This window comes from Oryzias melastigma, linkage group LG13, assembly GCF_002922805.2.
Source record: "Oryzias melastigma strain HK-1 linkage group LG13, ASM292280v2, whole genome shotgun sequence".
NCBI lineage: Eukaryota > Metazoa > Chordata > Actinopteri > Beloniformes > Adrianichthyidae > Oryzias > Oryzias melastigma.
In genome coordinates, this window is record NC_050524.1 from 10,845,149 (window position 1) to 10,865,141 (window position 19,993).

General features: G+C 39.1%; 3 protein-coding genes across 3 annotated transcripts; all 3 read left to right on the forward strand.

The window, feature by feature from the left end:
• The first annotated feature begins 5,943 nt into the window (after positions 1–5,943).
• LOC112149381 (odorant receptor 131-2-like) lies at positions 5,944–6,843 on the forward strand. Its single transcript, XM_024277036.2, has one exon. It carries the CDS (start codon positions 5,944–5,946, stop codon positions 6,841–6,843), a length of 900 nt encoding a protein of 299 aa, XP_024132804.1.
• A 3,791-nt stretch (positions 6,844–10,634) lies between these two features.
• Positions 10,635–11,530, forward strand: LOC112149380 (odorant receptor 131-2-like). Its single transcript, XM_036214953.1, is given in 2 exon segments — positions 10,635–10,827; positions 10,830–11,530. Coding segments are annotated over 2 exon segments (894 nt in total).
• A 2,950-nt stretch (positions 11,531–14,480) lies between these two features.
• LOC112149377 (odorant receptor 131-2-like) lies at positions 14,481–19,898 on the forward strand. Its single transcript, XM_024277032.1, has 3 exons — positions 14,481–14,709; positions 14,870–15,188; positions 18,995–19,898. The coding sequence occupies exons 1-3, from the start codon at positions 14,481–14,483 to the stop codon at positions 19,896–19,898; spliced, it is 1,452 nt and encodes a 483-aa protein (XP_024132800.1).
• The last annotated feature ends 95 nt before the right edge of the window (positions 19,899–19,993 follow it).

Below are 19,993 nucleotides of genomic sequence, written 5' to 3' on the forward strand. Positions count from 1 at the left end.
TCACAGAAAACACAGCAGTGATCAGACAGACCTAAATCACATACAGTAACCTTAGAGATGTTTAGACCTTTGGAAATCAATAAATCAAGAATATTCCCTCTGTTGTGTAAGGGCTCTGTTACATGTTGAGTCAACCCGAAATTGTCCAGAGTGTTTATCAGGTCCTTAGTCCCTTTGTTCTCAAGAGTTCCATAATGGATTTTAAAATCTCCAGCCATGATTATACAGTCAAAATCAAGACAAATTATAGACAGCAGTTCACTAAACTCAAAGTTAAATTCCGGACAGTATCCAGGGGGGCGGTAGATATTTATAAATATGGTTTTGAGTGAGGCCTTAAGCTGTAGGGCTACATATTCAAAACATGGAAAGTTTCCAAAAGATAACTTTTACACTGAAACATTTCATTGAACAAAACTGCAACCCCCTCTCCCTTTCTGCTTGTTCTTTCCTCACTGATAACACCATAATTGGGAGGAGCCGACTCTGTGAGAACTGCACCTCTACTATTCTCATCTAACCATGTTTCAACTAAAAACATAAAATCAACTTTGTTCTCAGTGATAAAATCATTAATTTAAAATGCTTTTCCTGCTAAAGACCTGACATTTAAAAGTGCTAACTTGAGAGGTCTAGGAGTAATAATATTTTTATTTACCTTCTGTTTCTGGAAATGCGCAGAGGAAATGTTTACCTCTTTTAAAGTCCTTTGTTTGCGTTTTGGCCAGATTACATTTCTCCTGTTAGTGACAAGTACAGAAACGGTGTGTGTTTCTAGAGAACAGGGTCCCAGGTTTCTCTGGAGAACCTCATGACTGTTGGTATTTCCACAGCCTGGACCCTCAACGCATCAAACATCTGACTGCAGGGACAGGATATGATGTTGTACAGGAGAGGATGGGGCTTTACGTCGTCCCTTCGAACGTCCTGGTGACAGAGTTATGGGGGACAAAAATGGATTGGCCAGAGGGGTAGATCGAAGCCCAATCCCGACTCGCTCCATCATCTGCTCGATGAATTTCAGGTGGGGTGAAGAGGGTGAAGAGGGGGAGGGAGAACCGTCAGGAGTTTGTTGGTTTGGTGGTGTTTGGGAGGGTCCATCGTCCTCGTTGTATTTCCTCTTCCGGTGCTCAGAGGCAGGTTTCCCGTTTTTGATGTTTTCCTCCAGCTCCATTCCTCGTGTGGATCCAGTCTGTGTCTGGCCTTGACACTGAGATAAATTTATCTCAGTCTTGGCATGACGCAGGAAGTAAAAAAGATTGAAGGAGAACAGTTTAACTCCTGATTTATTTAAACTGAATCCATTTTCTTTAAAAATATGTTTGCGTTCCCAGAAAATGTGAAAGTTGTTGATGAAATGAATTCCTGTTTCACCACATGTCGTAGAAAGCCACCTGTTCAGTGCCAACAGCCTGCTGAATCTCTCTTCTCCTCCTCGAACTGTCGGAATGGGACAGCTGATAAAGACAGCTGCATTCAGGGAGCTCACAGTTCTTATCAGTCCAGTGAAGTATTGCCTTAAAACTTCAGATTTTTGCTTGGACACATCGTTTGACCCTGTGTGTAGTACAATGTTTTGTACTGTCGGATACTTTGCCACAGTTTGCAGTATTCTCTCCTGCATGTCACTGACCATATCGTTTGGAAAGCACAGGACTTTAGTGTTCCTGCTGCAGAACCACTGAACATCTTTCACAGTGGAATCACCCACAATCAGAGTCTCAGGCCAAGCCTTCAGCTTTCTTTCTGGCCGTTTACCTTTTGATGAGTTACAGGTCCTCCTCGTGCTGCTTTCCAGTGGATGGTCGTTGGGTAATCCGAGGTAATCTGACAGTGGAGCAAATCTGTTTTGCAGCGTCACCACTCCGTTCATGCTAGGCTTCTTTCCTGTCCTCCGGTGTACGGGAGTAGAAGGGGTCCTCTGTCTCGTAGGAAGAGAAGGCCAGTCAGCCTCAGAGGCTTCAGCTCTCCGCGGGGGGGGGTCGGTCCTACCATGTCCTCCAATTCTCCAGCTGTTGGACTTATTCTTTGGCTTTGCTCCAAGATGGTTCCAGGGAGGATTATCTTTCGATTGTTTGTTATTGTCCACAGATGTTGTCTTTCTCTCCGTAGAATCTGTGCCATTTAGCTGCGTGTTAGCTTTCTCTTCTCTGCTGAGATGAGGTAGTGGCAAAGTTGTGTTGTTTCCATAAAGTCCATTTACCTCCACGTTCACTTCTATGTGGCGAACCTTTGTTTCCAGCGCTGTGATCTTCTCCAGAAGGTCTTGGTAATCCTTTGTGGAAAGGGAAGGCATCTTGCTGCTAGTTAGCCTTGTGTTAGCTGCTGCTCCGTATATCAGGCTTCAGCTGCGTGAAGGCCAAGTACACGTAGTGCTCAAGATAAAATGTTTTAAGAGGAATGCAGGAAAAAATCCTTTTGTTTAGAGTAAAAAAGAAAAATAAATCCGACCCGATGGTTTAAAAGTATTTAAAAGTAAAGTTTTTGCTGTGTGATAAAAAAAGAAAAAAAGAAAATAATCAGTGAAAATTAAAAGCAGAAGGGGGAGCAAAGCAATGTGTGTCCGCACGCTAGCAAAGCAGCAAGCATCAAAAATAGTGTACAGTTTGGATCCAGATGTAAGCTCAGATGAGGAAAACAAAGACTTACATGGATCTAGTTGCATCAGAATGGAGTGAAGCAGAGAGATTGTGGAAGAATCTAGGTCACATCTACAAACATTTTCTGACATGTTCCATCTGATCTTGAGTCACAACAATTTTAATAAATAAACAATTAGAAATACAAGCCAAGGAGATAGGGTTGAATTCATCCCCTGAGGAGTAGGTCGGGTTTATTATGTATGAAACATGGATCCAATAATTTCCGGTTCTTCGCTGTACCATTTATTTGTCCATTGTTGTTAATAGAGCTGGAGCACAGTTTGTTAAAAACTCCATTACCTTTTTTCTCTCCTTGTTTGTGTTTTCTTTCTATGATTTCCATGATCTTTTTCTCCCACACCCTTTCAAGTAATCTATCATACCATGTTTGAGATAAAAAGGCTGCACTGTGGCGCAGTGTTTAGCACTCTTGCCTCACAGCAAGGAGGTTTCGGTTCAAATCCCAACTGGGGACCTTACTGTGGTGAGTTTGCATGTTCTCCCCATGCATTTCACTGGGAATTCCGGCTTTCTCCCACCATCCAAAAACATGCTTCATGGGTTAATTGGTGACTCTAAATTGCCCCTTGGTGTGCAAGTGAGAGTGAATGTGTTTGTGATTGAGGCCCTGCGACAGACTGGTGACATGTCCAGGATGAACCCTGCCTTCGCCCATCAGTAGCCGGGTTAGGCTCCGGCACCCACACAGCCAAGCAAATGAATGAATGAATGTTTTACATGTCTTTGTATGAATGTAAACCTCTGTTGATTGTATTGTTCATGCATTATTATTGTTGTGATTACTTAAAATAAACAATTTCTATTCTAATCTGATCAGATGTCATCTGATCTGATCTACTCTAATCAAATCTGATTTCACCCCAGTCTAATCTGATCTAATTCCAATCTAATCTAATTGAATCGGATCTAATCTAATCTGATCTGATCACCCTGTTTGGGGGATATGAGCCCCTGACCATGTGCCCAGCAAGATATGTCACCTGGGGTTGCATGAGTTTAGGGACACTGGGGTCATGTGCCCAGCAAGATATGTCACCTGGGGTTGCATGAGTTTAGGGACACTGGGGTCAGAGATCTGAGTCTAGGGATACTCAGACATTTATTGGAATAATAAAACATCTGTCACAATAGGCCAACAAGGGACTTAGTTTCCTAAGTCCCTTGTCTCTGCTGCTAAGATGACTTTTAGAAGCAAATTTCCAAAGATCATATAAAAAAAACTTGAAAAAAGTCAAAGAAAATCAGGAGCTGTAGTTTGTGAAATATCATTCCAAAGATGCAATTTTTGCTGCCCAGTGGCTGCCAATCCTCAGTGGGCTGTCACTGTGGGTGATGAAGCCACAAGAGAGCAAACTTTCAGTTGACGCTGCTGTTGAATGTTGTATTATAAAAGGTTTCAAGGACAGCAACATCTCACTTTTGGTTTGTGGCTCCTCAGAAGTCACGTCTCTGGAAAAGCATAGATGTCTGTGTTTTTATTTAATCAAAACTAAAGACTCAGTTGTTTTGTATTTATTTATTAGTAAAAGTCACTCTAACTTTAAAAAGAAGTCTTTTCACACGAGCACTCGCTATCTCCTATTTGCTCTGGTGCTGCTGTCAGACAGCTTTCTGCTAGTCATGTCTGATATTCTGCTGGTTTTAACAGCTTTTGAGGTGGTCATGCAAGTTTGGTTGTGTATTATTGTGTCTATTGTCGTTTTCCTGTACAGTATGGTAACGCCGATCACTCTCACAGCAATGACCCTGGAGCGATACGTGGCGATCTGCATGCCCCTGCGTCACGTAGAGCTGTGCTCCACTCGCAGCACGATGCACTGCATCCTCATCATTCATGGAATCAGCTCTATTCCCCATTTTACAATCCATCCCTCAGCACTTAGATTATTACATTTTAGCTTATTCTGGGCTAATAAGCTAATAAGCTAAGCTACGAGCGGCTGGGTGGCTCAGTGGGCTTGGTGAAGGGCTGGCATGCAGGAACCCTGGGTTCGATTCCCAGGGTCGTCCACTGATCCCCACCCAGATTGGGTCCTTAGGCAAGACACTTGACGCTGCTGCCTAACTGGGTCCCTGTGCCCCTACAGGGGTTGTGTCAGGAAGGGCATCCGGCGTAAAAACTCTGCCAAATCACTGATGTGAAACAGGGGGTGCTGTTATGCTGTGGCGACCCCGAGAGGGATAAGCCGAAAGTGAACTACTACAGCTTATTCTGGGCTAAAACATTATATGTCTTACTGCGCTTACTACTGACTCATGTCTGCCATTTTAGTAACAACAATTTCTGCCTCCTACCAACTGATTGAACAACATGTTGATTTTACTTATGCTATGCTCTAAGGCACTTAAAACACATCACTACTGTAATTTATCATTTGTGTGTTGATTCCAACCAGATTACCTGCAAAATACACAAGAAAACAGCCATCAACCGGAGCGAATTTGGTCACATTCTCTCCAGACTCCCTCATCACGTGACATGTACTGACAAGCTTCTTCCACTTGAGTCAGTTACTAATGCATAAGCACCCTCTACTTGCGAAACTGAGTATTGGCCAAAAACCCCTTTGCAACACAATATATGGCAGTTTAGATAGGCACACTAATTTTTCTAGTTGTTGCAGAAAAACTAAAGGGAGGGGGGGCAGCAACTATTTCAAATTCCTGTTTCAATCACATATTGGCACAATGACAACAAAAAAACAACAATTTTATCATCAAAACATTTTCATTGAAACCATATCATTTTCCAGGCTATGTGACCTTTGCCCTGGATCTCAATTCCATTGTGAACTGTATTTATTTAAGATTATTTCAATTTACTTTAAGCATTGTTGTGACACTCTATTTTGTTATTAAGTACAGTCTGCTCTGATTTTATTTATTTATTTATTTTCAAAGGTGCACATATTTCTGGCAGATACAAAGCAGTTTTCATTTAAAAAAAAAAATTCAATTTTTGGTGGAAGGTGATTGGACGCAGTTAACAACTCATCCACTATATGGCAAATTTTCATTTGTTGTTGATCTCAGATGTCTTGGATATAAAGGCTCACTTCACAGCAGCATCTCATTTTTGCTCACTTTTTAGAGGAGGATCTTTGTTTCTGGAACAATGTGGATGTTGAGATAAGCTTTTCCATTTTAACCTATGTCTTTTGAGGGAATGTTTTGGTGCTTTTTTACATTTAATAGATTAAACTATAAAGTTATGTTTCCTTAACAATCAAAATACTGCTTGTGTATTTATTTCTTCTGTTGTATTTGACTACAGAAATAGATGGCGAATAACACCTCCATAATTGGTGATTTGAAACATCCAAAAAATGATCATCAGATTATTATTGTCCAGATCCTGGTGATCATTTTTCTTTGGATCAACATGTTGCTGATTGTAACCTTTTTGAAAACAAAGTCTTTTCACACGAGCGCTCGCTACCTCTTATTTGCTCTAATGCTGCTTTCAGACAGTTTTTTGTTAGTCCTGTCTGATATTCTGCTGCTTTTAACAGCGTTGAGGGTGCCCATGCCAGTTTGGTTGTGTATTATTGTGTTTTTTGTTGTCCTTCTGTACAATATGGTCACACCAATCACTCTGGCAGCAATGACCCTGGAGCGATATGTGGCGATCTGCATGCCCCTGCGTCACGCAGAGCTGTGCTCCACTCGCAGCACGGTGCACTGCATCCTCATCATTCATGGAATCAGCTCTGTTCCCAGCATCGCCATCCTCTCTGTGTTTTTTGCATCAGCTTCTACAAATGTTTACAAGCAAAACATGGTTTGTTCAGTGGAAATATTTATATTGTACCCATGGCACAACCATCTTAGATCGACTATAAGTCAGTTTTTCTTTTTTATTATGTGCATTATCATTATTTTCTCCTATTACAAAATAATGAAGGTAGCCAAAGCTGCATCAGGAGAGAATAAAAAGTCAACTCTAAGAGGCCTCACCACTGTGATTCTTCATGCTTTCCAGCTGTTGTTGTGTCTCATCCAACTGTGGAGTCCCTTCATAGAAGCTGCTGCTCTCCAAATTGATCTACGTCTTTATGCTGTCGTCAGATACTGTAATTATGTCATTTTTGTCCTGGCTTCTCGATGTTTGAGTCCTCTCATTTACGGCCTCAGGGATGAGACTTTTTTTCTTGCTTTGAAAAGGTTCTACCGGTCCTAGATGGATTCAGAAACATGGTGATATATTTTATCATATGAAATAAACATTCATTGAAAATGGACTAGAAATAAAACATGCTTTTTTTTATTCGCGGAAAAAATAAAATCTTCATAAGACAAGATTTCTGTAGTCTAAAAATACATATTTGATGGCTTTACAGCTGGTTTTGTTAATGTGAAATTTAGCTTTTTATTTCTTTAACTATTTTCTTGAAGCTATCAAATCCTTTTTATTCAGGCTAAACTACTATCTTTCCTGGACGTTAGGTGCTGTGTATTAATGATTATTGTTGAGGTTGTGGTAGTAATTTTTGATGGTTTATTAAATGGTAAATGCTGATAAAGTGAATGTACAGGCCCGACTCTACCCTTTTCTGTCCACACATTAGATGGCAGCACCACTGTAGCAGTGTTTACTGGCCATAGCACATTACCTTTTGTTTCTTCATCAGTATTTCAACAACTATTAACCCTAAATGTGATGCAGTGGGTGACGTCAAAAACAAATTTGTTCCCATTTTTTCTTTTTTCATTAAAAACCATGCATGTCTGGATATATATCACACTTGATGTATATTATGAAATGTTTACCATGGTGAGATTGTTTGTCTTAAATTTTATGAATTACACCCAAGATGTAATTAACCTAAAAGGCTTAAAAAGACACATAACTGTGAAATATGAATTTATTTCATTGATGTCTTTAACCCTTTAACAACAGAGATGTCACCAGCGATACCTAAATAACACAAGTCTTTGAACTATTGTAACTCCTCGACTGTTTAAAGTATGTCAAAGTATGTATGTGCTTGTTATGTAATATCAATGGATTCTGACGTGTGGAAACGCAGCTTTGAAACACTCACCGGCACAAAGCCGTTTTACTCTGTGACAGAGTCAGCTGATTTGTGTTGAATGTGTGAGCACTTCACTACTGTAACAGGTTGAATATTAGCACAAGACTGCTTTTATTCACTTCAGAATTCACTGAAATTGTGTAAACTATTGAAGAGTTACGGTTGTTCTAAGAATGTCAACACTGGAGCTGAAGTTTCAGTGTTAAAGGGTTAATTGTGTAGACTTTTACATAACTAATTGGTTCCTTGGAGCAAAAGGAGGAGGTGGATTTCATTTCCTGCTTTTACAGACAAGATGAGATCAGCTTTGATATCTTCAAGGCTTGAGTAAGTATACTTGTGAAGTTAATTCATTTTTTTAATTATGTAAGACTATGAGGCTTTATTGTGACTTGTATGTCATTTTAATTTGTAGAATATTAATTGAGTTTTTATTTGTTCATTTATTTATTTATTTTTACTGAAGGCTTTATTTCATCAATGTTGACGTCAAATTGTCTCCTGACATGAGGGAAGATACTTTTAGATGTTAGGAGTAGGGAATGATGTAGTTGCGTTATAATGTCTGTTGAAGTGAATTGAGAACTTGTTTTTTTGGTTTCAAAAAAATCTTTAAAAAAAACAACAAAAAAAAAACATTTTGTGTCTGCCTCCTTACACAACCTGGCTACAAATACTTTATAACACATCATTTAACTTTGGGTGAAGATGGACAACTGTATCACCCATTGAAATAAATACATGAAAAAAGAGGTAAAAATATGTTTGTCATTTATCATTTCTTAAGGTCACCAAAAGGATCAAATTATCAATTTAATAAGAAGAAACAATGTTATCTGCAATCTCTGCTCTAATGCTTCACATCTTTTAATTTTTCTCATACGATTTTTCCCATTCTGTTGTATTTTTCTAACATGTTTTCCATTGCCAACAAGACTAAATTCAGAAAACCATACAAACTGTACAAATATTTGGAGATAAAGTAGAAAATCATACATTTACTGAGACAATCCTCTTTTTCACAAAGTGCTCGATTACATTTTATTATTCTCATAATGTGCCCCAAAGCTAGTATCCACTGAGGCAAAAAAATCTACACTAAAAACATCTAAACAGGTAGGTAGGGTAATTCTCTTACAGGGCCAGGTGTATCACAATCTGTTGAAACATGTGGGAAGGTTAAATTATCTGCAAGGAATGGAGAAACACTCAGTCATGCTGCTTATAGGCAAACAAGCTGTCTTACACGGTTTAAAAAGATGGCAAGCTAACTTAAGAGTATTAGTGTAGGCAGAAAGACCAGAAGGAAAGATCTGATTGACTGCAGCAATGTTCACATGTATGATATTTATTTTTGTTAATTATTATCTTAGAAACAGAACTTGGACCAACTTTATGCTGGTGAATGTGACAGTTTTAAAGTCACTCTCCAATTATCTATTTCAAAAACATTTCCGTTGGTCTTTTATTTGATTATTTTTTAGCCAAAGTGAAAAAACATGTGTCGTTTATAGTGCATAGCTTCTGCAGAGCGGCAGTTCATTAGAAATTTTCCTCGCGTGGTTGGGATCATTGACATGGGGTAAGCCCACTTCCCACCATCCCTTAGTTTACATGCTCTCCCACTAGCTTACAGCTCCTCACAACCTCAACCTAACATTACCGATGCATCAAAAATAGTGTACAGTTTGGATCCAGATGTAAGCTCAGATGAGGAAAACAAAGACTTACATGGATCTAGTTGCATCAGAATGGAGTAGGCAGAGAGATTGTTGAAGAATCTAGGTCACATCTACAAACTTTTTCTGACAACATGTTCCATTTGATCTTGAGTCACAACAATTTTAATAAATAAACACTTAGAAATACAAGCCAAGGATATAGGGTTAAATTCGTCCCCTGAGGAGTGGGTCAGGTTTATTATGTATAAAACATGGATCCAATGATTTCCGGTTCTTCGCTCTACCATTTATTTGCCCATTGTTGTTAATAAAGCTGGAGCACAGTTTGTTAAAAACTCTGTTATCTCTTTCTCTCCTTGTTTGCATTTTCTTTCTTTGATTTCCATGATCTCTTTCTCCCACACCCTTTCAAGTAATCTATCATATCATGTTTGACATGTCTTTGTAAGGATGTAAACCTCTGTTGATTGTATTGTTCATGCATTAATATTGCTTTGATTGTTTGAAATAAACTATTCCGAATCTAATCTGATCTCATGTCATCTGATCTTATCTATTCTAATCGGAACTTATTTCACTCCAATCTGATCGGATCTATTTCCACTACAATCTAATCTAATCTAATTTGATCTGATCTAACCTAATATAATCTAATCTGATCTGATCACCATGTTTGGGGGATATGAGCCCCTGACCATGTGCTCAGCAAGATATGTCAACTGGGGTTGCATGAGTTTATGGACACTGGGGTCAAAGATCTGGGTCTAGGAATACACACACATTTATTGGAATAATAAAACATCTCATACAATAGGCCAACAAGGGACTTAGTTTCCTCTTGTCTCTGCTGCTAAGATAACTTTTAGAAGAAAATTACCAAAGATTACATAAAAAACTTTAAAAAATCAAAGGATATCAGGAGTAGTAGTGTTAAATATCATTCTAAAGATGCAATTTTTGCAGCCCAGTGGCTGCCAGTCCTCAGTGGGTTGTCACTGTGGGTGATGAAGCCACTAGAGAGCAAACTTTCAGTTGACGCTACTGTTGAGTGTTGTATTATAAAAGGTTTCATGGACAGCAGCATCTCAATTTTTTTTTGTGGCTCCTCAGAAGTCTCGTCTCTAGAAAAGCATAGATGTCTGTGTTTTTATTTAATCAAAACTAAAGACTCAGTTGTTTTGTATTTATTTATTAGTAATAGTCACTCTAGACAGTTCAGTATGTAGGTACCTGTCTGTAATTTCAACAGATTAATGGCAAATAACACCTCCACTGTTGGAGAGTTTGTGGTGCGGCAACCCAGCTACCGGGTTATCATTGTCCAGGTCCTGGTGATTGCTTTCCTTCTCATCAACATGTTGCTGATTGTGACATTCTTTAAAAAAAAGTCTTTTCACACGAGCACTCGCTACCTCTTATTTGCTCTGATGCTGCTGTCAGACAGCTTCCAGTCATGTCTGATATTCTGCTGGTTTTAACAGCTTTTGACATGGTCATGCAAGTTTGGTTGTGCATTATTGTGTCTATTGTCGTGTTCCTGTACAGTATGGTAACGCCGATCACTCTCACAGCAATGACCCTGGAGCGATATGTGGCGATCTGCATGCCCCTGCGTCACGCAGAGCTGTGCTCCACTCGCAGCACGGTGCACTGCATCCTCATCATTCATGGAATCAGCTCTATTCCCTGCATCGTCATCCTCTCTGTGTTTTTTTCATCTGTTTCTCTCAGCGTTTTCAAGCAAAACATGGTCTGTTCAGTAGAAATGTTCATATTATACAAGTGGCACAGTGATGTCAGGTCGGCTGTGAGTCAGTTTTTCTTTTTAATTATGTGCATTGTCATTGTTTTCTCCTATTACAAAATAATGAGGGTAGCCAAAGCTGCATCGGGGGAGAATAAAAAGTCAACATTGAAAGGCCTAAAAACTGTGATCCTTCATGCTTTCCAGCTGCTGCTTTGCCTCATCCAGCTGTGGTGTCCCTTCATTGAAACTGCATCTCTCCAAGTCAGCATCAGTTTTTTTATCAGTGTAAGGTATACTAACTATATAGTATTTGTTCTCGCTCCCAGGTGCTTGAGTCCTCTCATTTATGGCCTCAGAGATGAAACCTTTTTTCTTGCTTTAAAAAAGCTTTGGGTGTCTTAATGTATTCAATAATCGCTGCATTCTCTTTTTCAGGATAACTGGAGTTTTATCATTTATTTTAAAATATAAAATCAGAAGCTCTCTGAATTTATTTTGGTGCAAAATAAGATTGCCGTTTGACTTGTTACTTAATTGTGGCTGGACTGATACTTCAAAGTTAATAATTAAAGCACTCATTCAGCTTCTATGCTCCACATATCTGAAACACTTCCAGAAAGCCTTAGATCAGCTGAAACACTCATTTAAATCCAAGTTAAAGACCAACCTGTTCTCAGCTGCCTTTGACTCCTACATATTCAAAAGTTTACATGCACACTGTTTATCGACATTTGATTTTAATTATGTATTTTTACTTTTTTAAAATCTTATTTTAATGATCACACCTTTACTATTTATTTTGTTTCTTTTAATGTTTTATGTAAAGCACTTTGAATTGTCTTTGTACATGAAATGTCCTATAGAATTAAACTTCCCTTGCTACTCAAAAACCTTTTAAAAAATTCAACAGTCTGTGACTTTATGAAATGTCATTACTGCTTTTTCTTGTAATAACTGGTGCCTGATTTATCTATTTATATTTATTTTTGCACTTTTTATGTGAAAATAATCAGTCCAAGAAAGCCAGTTCCAGTTTTGATTCACTTTATTTAGAAGTTACCAGCAATTTCATTAACTCAAGAAAATATAACAAATACAACAAAAAATGTTAAACATACATGTTTTTTTGCCCTTTTTGTAATGATATGATAATTTGAAAAAAGTTATATTTCCGAAACACTGTTGTTGTTTTCCAGCTGCAAGCCCTCATTAATCAATAAATAGTTTCTGAAGCAATGGTGAGTGATTTTTAAGTGCTTAACATCCTCTTGAATTTGGATATTAATTCATCAAAGCTACCAAAGATATTATTAACATACAAGTCCTCCAGGAAACAAAGTCCTTGATTTGCTAGAACTGAAAAACGTGGGTCAGTCATTGCCGGGACAAATAAGTGATTGTTGCAGATTGGGGTTGCTAAAGGGAGGGCATGCCATCCAAGATGGCGTCTTATTTGTCTCCAGATTTGTAATGTTCCTACAACTACCCGATTGGGGGAACCAGCTGATGGGGATATTTGAGGTGTACTGCACGCTAATGCCCGTAATGATGAGGAACAAGAGGCCGCCTCACTTACGCACCAATGGGTTTGAGTAATATTACCAGGGTAATATTTTATGTATATTTGATGCCCAGTAGTAGCCCATAAGGCTGGGTAAACCCAGCCCTCTGGCTCTCTTGTCCTTATATATAAGTGAGAGACTGGCTCTTGGTCATCTACAGCCCATATGAAAGATGAAATATGAGTATTTATAGCTGTAAAAAATGATTTGGGTAAAGAAATGGGTAAGATCTGAAAAAGATACAAGTATCTTGGTAAAATGTTCAATTTTAATAATTTGAATTCTTCCAGCTAGTGATAGTGGCAAGTGATTCCATCTTTGTAGATCGGCTTTGACTGCTGTTGTTAATTTAGTGAAATTGTGTTCTTTAAGTGTTCTTGGAGATCGTGTAATTTGGATGCAGAGATATTTAAATCTGTTGCTGGCTATTTTAAAGGGTATAGCTGATGATGGTATGTCTGCGGGGGAGTGATTAAATGGGAAGTATTCACTTTTGGTTGTATTAGGCTTGTATCCTGATAGGTGACCAAAGGAGTTTAACACTGTCAGTAAACGCGGAATGTTTGTTACGGGATTGTTCACATAGAGAAGCAGATTGTCTGCATATAAGGAGACTTGATGTTTTATGCCCCATCTATCGATACCATCAAACCCTTCCACAGCCTTTAGAGCTGTTGAAAGGGGTTCAATGGCCAGGGCGAATAACAGTGGGGACAGAGGACACCCTTGTCTTGTTCCCTGAAAAAGTGGGAATGGAGCAGAGCATTGGTTATTTGTGCAGACTGAAGCACTGGGAGAAGAATACAGTAATCTGATCCATGAAATAAAGTTGTTTCCAAAACCAAACTGTCTAAGGGTATGAAAAAGAAAGACCCACTCCACTCTATCAAAGGCCTTCTCAGCATCAAGTGATATTATGGCCTCTGGAACATTAGAGGAGGATGATAAAATGACACAGAGAAGTCTTCTTATGTTAGAGTATGAGTGTCTTCCCTTAATAAATCCTGTCTGGTCTTCTGAAATTATAAGGGGCATAACAGAGTCTAATCTGTGAGCCAGGATTTTTGCAAGTATTTTAACATCTACTGAGAGAATTGATATTGGTCTATAAGAAAAACAACTCAGTGGGTCTTTATCTTTTTTTCAAATTAGAGAGATTGAATTTTGCATGAGTGTGGGTGGTAGAGTACCTTGTTTGAGTGAATAATTGAACATTTCTGGTAACAATGGTGCTAGTTGGTCAGGAAACTTTTTGTAAAATTCCACAGGGTAGCCGTCAGGGCCTGGAGATTTACCACTATTCATTGATTGTAATGCTTCTTTATTTTTCCTGAAAGTGTAAGGATGGCATCTAATTTTAAATTGTGTTCAAATGACACCTTAGGTAAGTCTAGTTTTTTGAAAAACTTATTTAACTGGTTTTCAGTTGTGTGAGATTCAGATGCATTCAGATGGGAGAAAAAATATTTAAATATTTAAAAGTTTTATTAATTTTATTTATAGACTACAATTCAAGATGGCTGCTGTGGCTTTTGTCTGAATCCTTGGCCTCTCACTATCCAGTAAATATCAACTTAATCCATTTCAAAATCATTATATTAAGTTGATAGTGGGTAATATCTGCATTGCGTTTGCATATTGAAGATTCTGACGGCAGTACGGTTGTATGGAACTTTAAAAACTACCAACTTCTAACATTGAAACTGGAGGCTTCTAGGCCTCAAGGCCTAAATAACCATCTTCACTTCAATATTTCCTTGGTACATCTTGGTAAGAGTGAATGAGAAATAATGCCTCCTAAATCAAGTAAAACAGTGCCTGATGAGGATGCTGTTGTGACCATGAGTACATTGACTCAGTTACTGGATCAGCAGAAGGAATTCTACAAAGAAATGCTACATAAGCAACAAGACAACTTCAAGAGCTTTATACAGATCATCATGGATGGAAATACAAAAAGACTGGATGATGTTATCAAAGATGTCCATGAACTTAAAGCCAGCCTACAGTTCACCCAAGGTATCACGGAAGATATGAAATCTACATATAAAGGTACTGATGTAATAATCAAAGCAATTGAAAATGACATTGCAAAGTTCAAGAAAGAACTTGTTTCAGAAGTTAGACCACATTGAAAACCAGTCAAGGAGATCTAATCTTCTAATTGATGGTATTTCAGAGGAAAAAGGAGAAACTACAATTGGGTTAGAAAGCAAGATTCAACAAATGCTGTCTGAGAAATTGGGTCAAGATGGCTCAAACATTGAAATTGAGAAGGCATATCGGCTGGGAATGTTTCAAGGACGAAGGCCAAGAAAGATTGTTGTCAAGCTTCTCAGGCTCAAAGACTGCCAACGTATCCTTTCTTCAACAAGAGAGCTGAAGGGAACAAGTATATACATCAACGAAGACTTTTCAGATGCTGTGCAGCAGAGGAGAAGAGACTTGCTGCCCCAGCTGAAAGCTGCCAGAGAAAGAGGCGAAAGAGTGGACTTAAGGTATGACAAACTTGTTATCTGGCCAGCAAATGGACAGAGACAATCTGTTTAGATGATCATGAGAGCATTGTATTGTAATGTGTGTTTAATTTTGTTTTACTAATGTAAATATGACATGTTCAATTATAAATGGGTCAAAAAAGGGTATAGTTTTAGTGCATTTAAATATATGTAGCTTAAGAAACAAGATTCATGAAATCACACAAATATGTTCAACAGGGAATATTCGTGTCTTAGCCTTATCTGAAACACAACTAGATGGTACTTTTAAAAACTCAATGCTAACTGTTGATGGGTACAGATTATACAGAAGAGATAGGAATCAAAATGGTGGAGTAGCATTTTATGTGAAGGAGAATATTGTTGCAAACTTCCATCCATCCATCTTCTTAACCGCTTCGTCCCTTTCGGGGTCGCTGGGGTGCCAGAGCCTAACCCGGCTGCTGATGGGCGAAGGCGGGGTACACCCTGGACAGGTCGCCAGTCTGTCGCAGGGCCTCAATCACACACCCATTCACTCTCACAATCACACCTAGGGGCAATTTAGAGTCACCAATTAACCTATGAAGCATGTTTTTGGACGGTGGGAGGAAGCCGGAGTCCCCGGTGAAAACCCACGCATGCACGGGGAGAACATGCAAACTCCACACAGAAAAGTCCCAGCCGGGATTCGAACCGGGGCCTTCTCGCTGTGAGGCAAGAGCGCTAACCACTGCGCCACCGTGCAGCCCATTGTTGCACACTTAAAACCTAAATTTATGTCCAGTGATATCGAAGTAATATGGTTACAAATTTATCTTCCATCTAGTAAGCCAATACTGGTCGGATGCTGTTACAGACCACCAAGTTTTACCCTTTAGGTAGGCTTTTAAGGTTTCCCAAAATAAAGATGGAGAAGTGTCTCCATTTTTATTGGTTTCACAGAAAAAATGAATTGAGTCTGAAATATGTTTACAGAAGCTGGTCTCCGCTAACAAGGAGGGGTCTAGTCTCTAGGATCTGAAACTCTTTGGTTTGGAGTTAAAACTTAAGTCTAGAATTTATGTGGCGTGATCCGATACAGTTATGGGTAAATATCTAGTGGAGACTATTTCTGGAATGAACTGTTTATCAATCAGAAAGTAATCTATTCATGAGAAGGAACGATATGCATGAGAGAAAAAGGAGTATTGTTTAAGGGACAGATGAAGGAATCGCCATGGATCAATAATTCCATGTTGGTTCATAATCAGGGATAAGGCCTGGGACATTTTAGTGGGCAGGGATGAGCATGAGCTTCACCTATCCAATCCCGAGTCCAACACACAGTTCATGTCTCCACCCATTATTGAAAGATGTGAATCTGAGTCTGGGATTGTGGAAAATAGTAACCCTATAAATTTGGGGTCATCCCAGTTAGGGGCATATACTGATGCTAAAATTACCTGTTTATTGTATAGTTTACCTGTAACAATAACATAACGACCATTTGGATCTGTGAGTACTCTTTCAGAAGTGATATGAACATTTTTACAAATTAGTATAGCCGTTTCTCTTGTTTTTAAATTAAAGTGGGAATGAAATGTTTGGCCAATCCAAGGTCCATTTAACTGCCTATGATCAGAATTGCATAGATGTGTTTCTTGTAGGAACATTATATCTGCATTTAAGCTTTTAATATGTGTTAGAATTTTTGTGCGTTTAATTGCAGCGTTTAGCCCACCAGTGTTTAGGGAAATTATCCTCACCGCCTGTCCGCCAGCAGTGTTCCCTCCGGTTATATTAGGTTGAGTCAGTGACCACAGTGAAATCATCAGATCGGTCTTCAAGAGTAAATAGTAAGTAAGCTGTGTCCCTGTATAAGAACAACATAATATGATGAGGGTCTATGAAAAACAAAGAGATCCACAAAATGAATAACTTAAAAACATAACTATACCCATATTATTCCACTTCCCTTTCAGTATCTTTCCTTCTTTTCTACTTTGTCTCAGACTCAGCAGCTTTAATGAGTAAGTTGTAAAACCCCTTGAAATAGTTATGAGCCCAGAATTAAAATAAAATACTATAGTCCTTAGATTAAATGAGATGATAATGGCTTTTGTATAAAACAACCTTTAAGAAGGGGCTGCTCGGTGGTTAGCGCTGTTGCTTCACAGCGAGAAGGCCCCGGTTCGAATCCCGGCCTGGGGGGTTTGGGACCTTTCTGTGTGGAGTTTGCATGTTCTCCCCGTGCATGCGTGGGTTTTCACCGGGGACTCCGGCTTCCTCCCACCATCCAAAAACATGCTACATTGGTGACTCTAAATTGCCCCTAGTGTGAATGTGAGAGTGAATGTATGTGTGATTGAGGCCCTGCGACAGACTGGTCACATGTCCAGGGTAAACCCTGCCTTCGCACATCAGTACCCGGGTTAGGCTCCAGCCTTGCACAAACTTAAAATGTGTGCCAGAAATGCAGCAACAAGATCCTGGCTGCACGTAATACATGTGAACAAAACATGAATTTCCATCACATTCTGTGCTGGTCACATGTAAGCCTTATTATAAATGTCTGAACATAAAAACAATAACAATAATAAAAAAAACTTGTATTGAGGAGGTAGTCATGTTTAAAAAGGCATTAAAAAAAACATTTACTAAGGAGTGAGCTGTCCAGGACACCTGTAAGCATTTTGTATGTGCTTGGACAGCATGTATGCGGTGAACTGTAATACCACAGAGATGACGCTGTTGTCATGTAAGACGTGGTGGAGTTGGAGAGCTGAAGAAGCAGCGGGGCTGCTAGCGATCGGAAATACACAACATCAGTTTATAACTTTACAAACGTCATGCTAAAACAATAAAGCCAGACTTACATTTAAATGTAAACTTCTGTGATTCTTCACCAGCGTGAAGAAAAGCGCTTATCCACCGCACAGTACTGGCGCTAATTAGCTTGGCGAGAATAACCCCTCAACAATCATGTCATATAATCCTACTCTTTAAAATGCCACAACAGTTGGAAGGGTACGGGGAGAATTCGGTTACAGCCCAGCACACTGGAAATAATCGTGTTTGTATGTTTATCTTTGCGTGGATTTCAGGCTGGCTTGTCTGCAAACGTCGCTTCAGGTTGTCTTGTGTTTTGCCTGTGATGGTCGCTCCACACAACGTACACAATGTCTTGTTGAGGGTCGCGTTTAATGTTAAATGTGTCCATATATGTATTTTTCTTTTTCGGATCTAATCTAATCTGATCTGAGCACCCTGTTTGGGGGATATGAGCCTCTGACCATGTGCCCAGCAAGATATGTCACCAGGGGTTGAATGAGTTTATGGACACTGGGGTCAGAGATCTGGGTCTAGGGATACTCACACATTTATTGGAAAAATAAAACATCTCACACAATAGGCCAACAATGCACTTAGTTTCCTGTTTTCTTTGCTGCTAAGATGACTTTTAGAACCAAATTCCAAAGATCATATAAAAAACTTTAAAAAATCAAAGGAAATCAGGACGTGTAGTTTATAAAATATTCTTTAGATGCAACTTTTGCTGCCCAGTGGCTGCCAGTCCTCAGTGGGCTGTCACTGTGGGTGATGAAGCCACAAGAGAGCAAACTTTCAGTTGACGCTGCTGTTGAGTGTTGTATTATAAAAGGTTTCAAGGAGAGCAACATCTCAATTTTTTTTTGTGGCTCCTCAGAAGTCACGTCTCTGGAAAAGCATAGATGTCTGTGTTTTTATTTAATCAAAACTAAAGACTCAGTTGTTTTGTATTTATTTATTAGTAAAAGTCACTCTAGACAGTTCAGTATGTAGGTACCTGTCTTTTATTTCAACAGATTAATGGCAAATAACACCTCCACAGTTGGAGAGTTTGTGGCGCAGCAGCCCAGGTACCGGGTTATCATCGTCCAGGTCCTGGTGATTGCTTTCTTTCTCATCAACATGTCACTGATTGTGACATTCTTTAAAAAAAAGTCTTTTCACACGAGCACTCGCTACCTCTTATTTGCTCTGATGCTGCTGTCAGACAGCTTCCTGTTAGTCATGTCTGATATTCTGCTGGTTTTAACAGCTTTTGAGGTGGTCATGCAAGTTTGGTTGTGTATTATTGTGTCTATTGCCGTGTTCCTGTACAATATGGTTACGCCGATCACTCTCACAGCAATGACCCTGGAGCGATATGTGGCGATCTGCATGCCCCTGCGTCACGCAGAGCTGTGCTCCACTCGCAGCACGATGCACTGCATCCTCATCATTCATGGAATCAGCTCTATTCCCTGCATCGTCATTCTTTCTATGTTTTTTGCATCTGTTTCTCTCAGCATTTTTAAGCAAAACATGGTGTGTTCAGTAGAAATGTTCATATTATACAAGTGGCACAATGATCTCAGGTCGGCTCTGGGTCAATCTTTCTTTTTAATTATGTGCATTGTCATGTTTTTCTCCTATTACAAAATAATGAGGGTAGCCAAAGCTGCATCGGGGGAGAATAAAAAGTCAACATTAAAAGGCCTGAAAACAGTGATCCTTCATGGTTTCCAGCTGCTGCTTTGCCTTTTCCAGCTGTGGTGTTCCTTCATTGAAACTGCATCTCTCCAAGTCAGCATCAGTTTTTTTATCAGTGTAAGGTATACTAACTATATAGTATTTACTCTGGCTCCAAGGTGCTTGAGTCCTCTCATTTATGGCCTCAGAGATGAAACCTTTTTTCTTGCTTTAAAAAAGCTTTGGGTGTCTTAAATGTATGCAATAATCGCTGCATTCTCTTTTTCAGGATAACTGGAGTTTTATCATTTATTTTAAAATATAAAATCAGAAGCTCTCTGAATTTATTT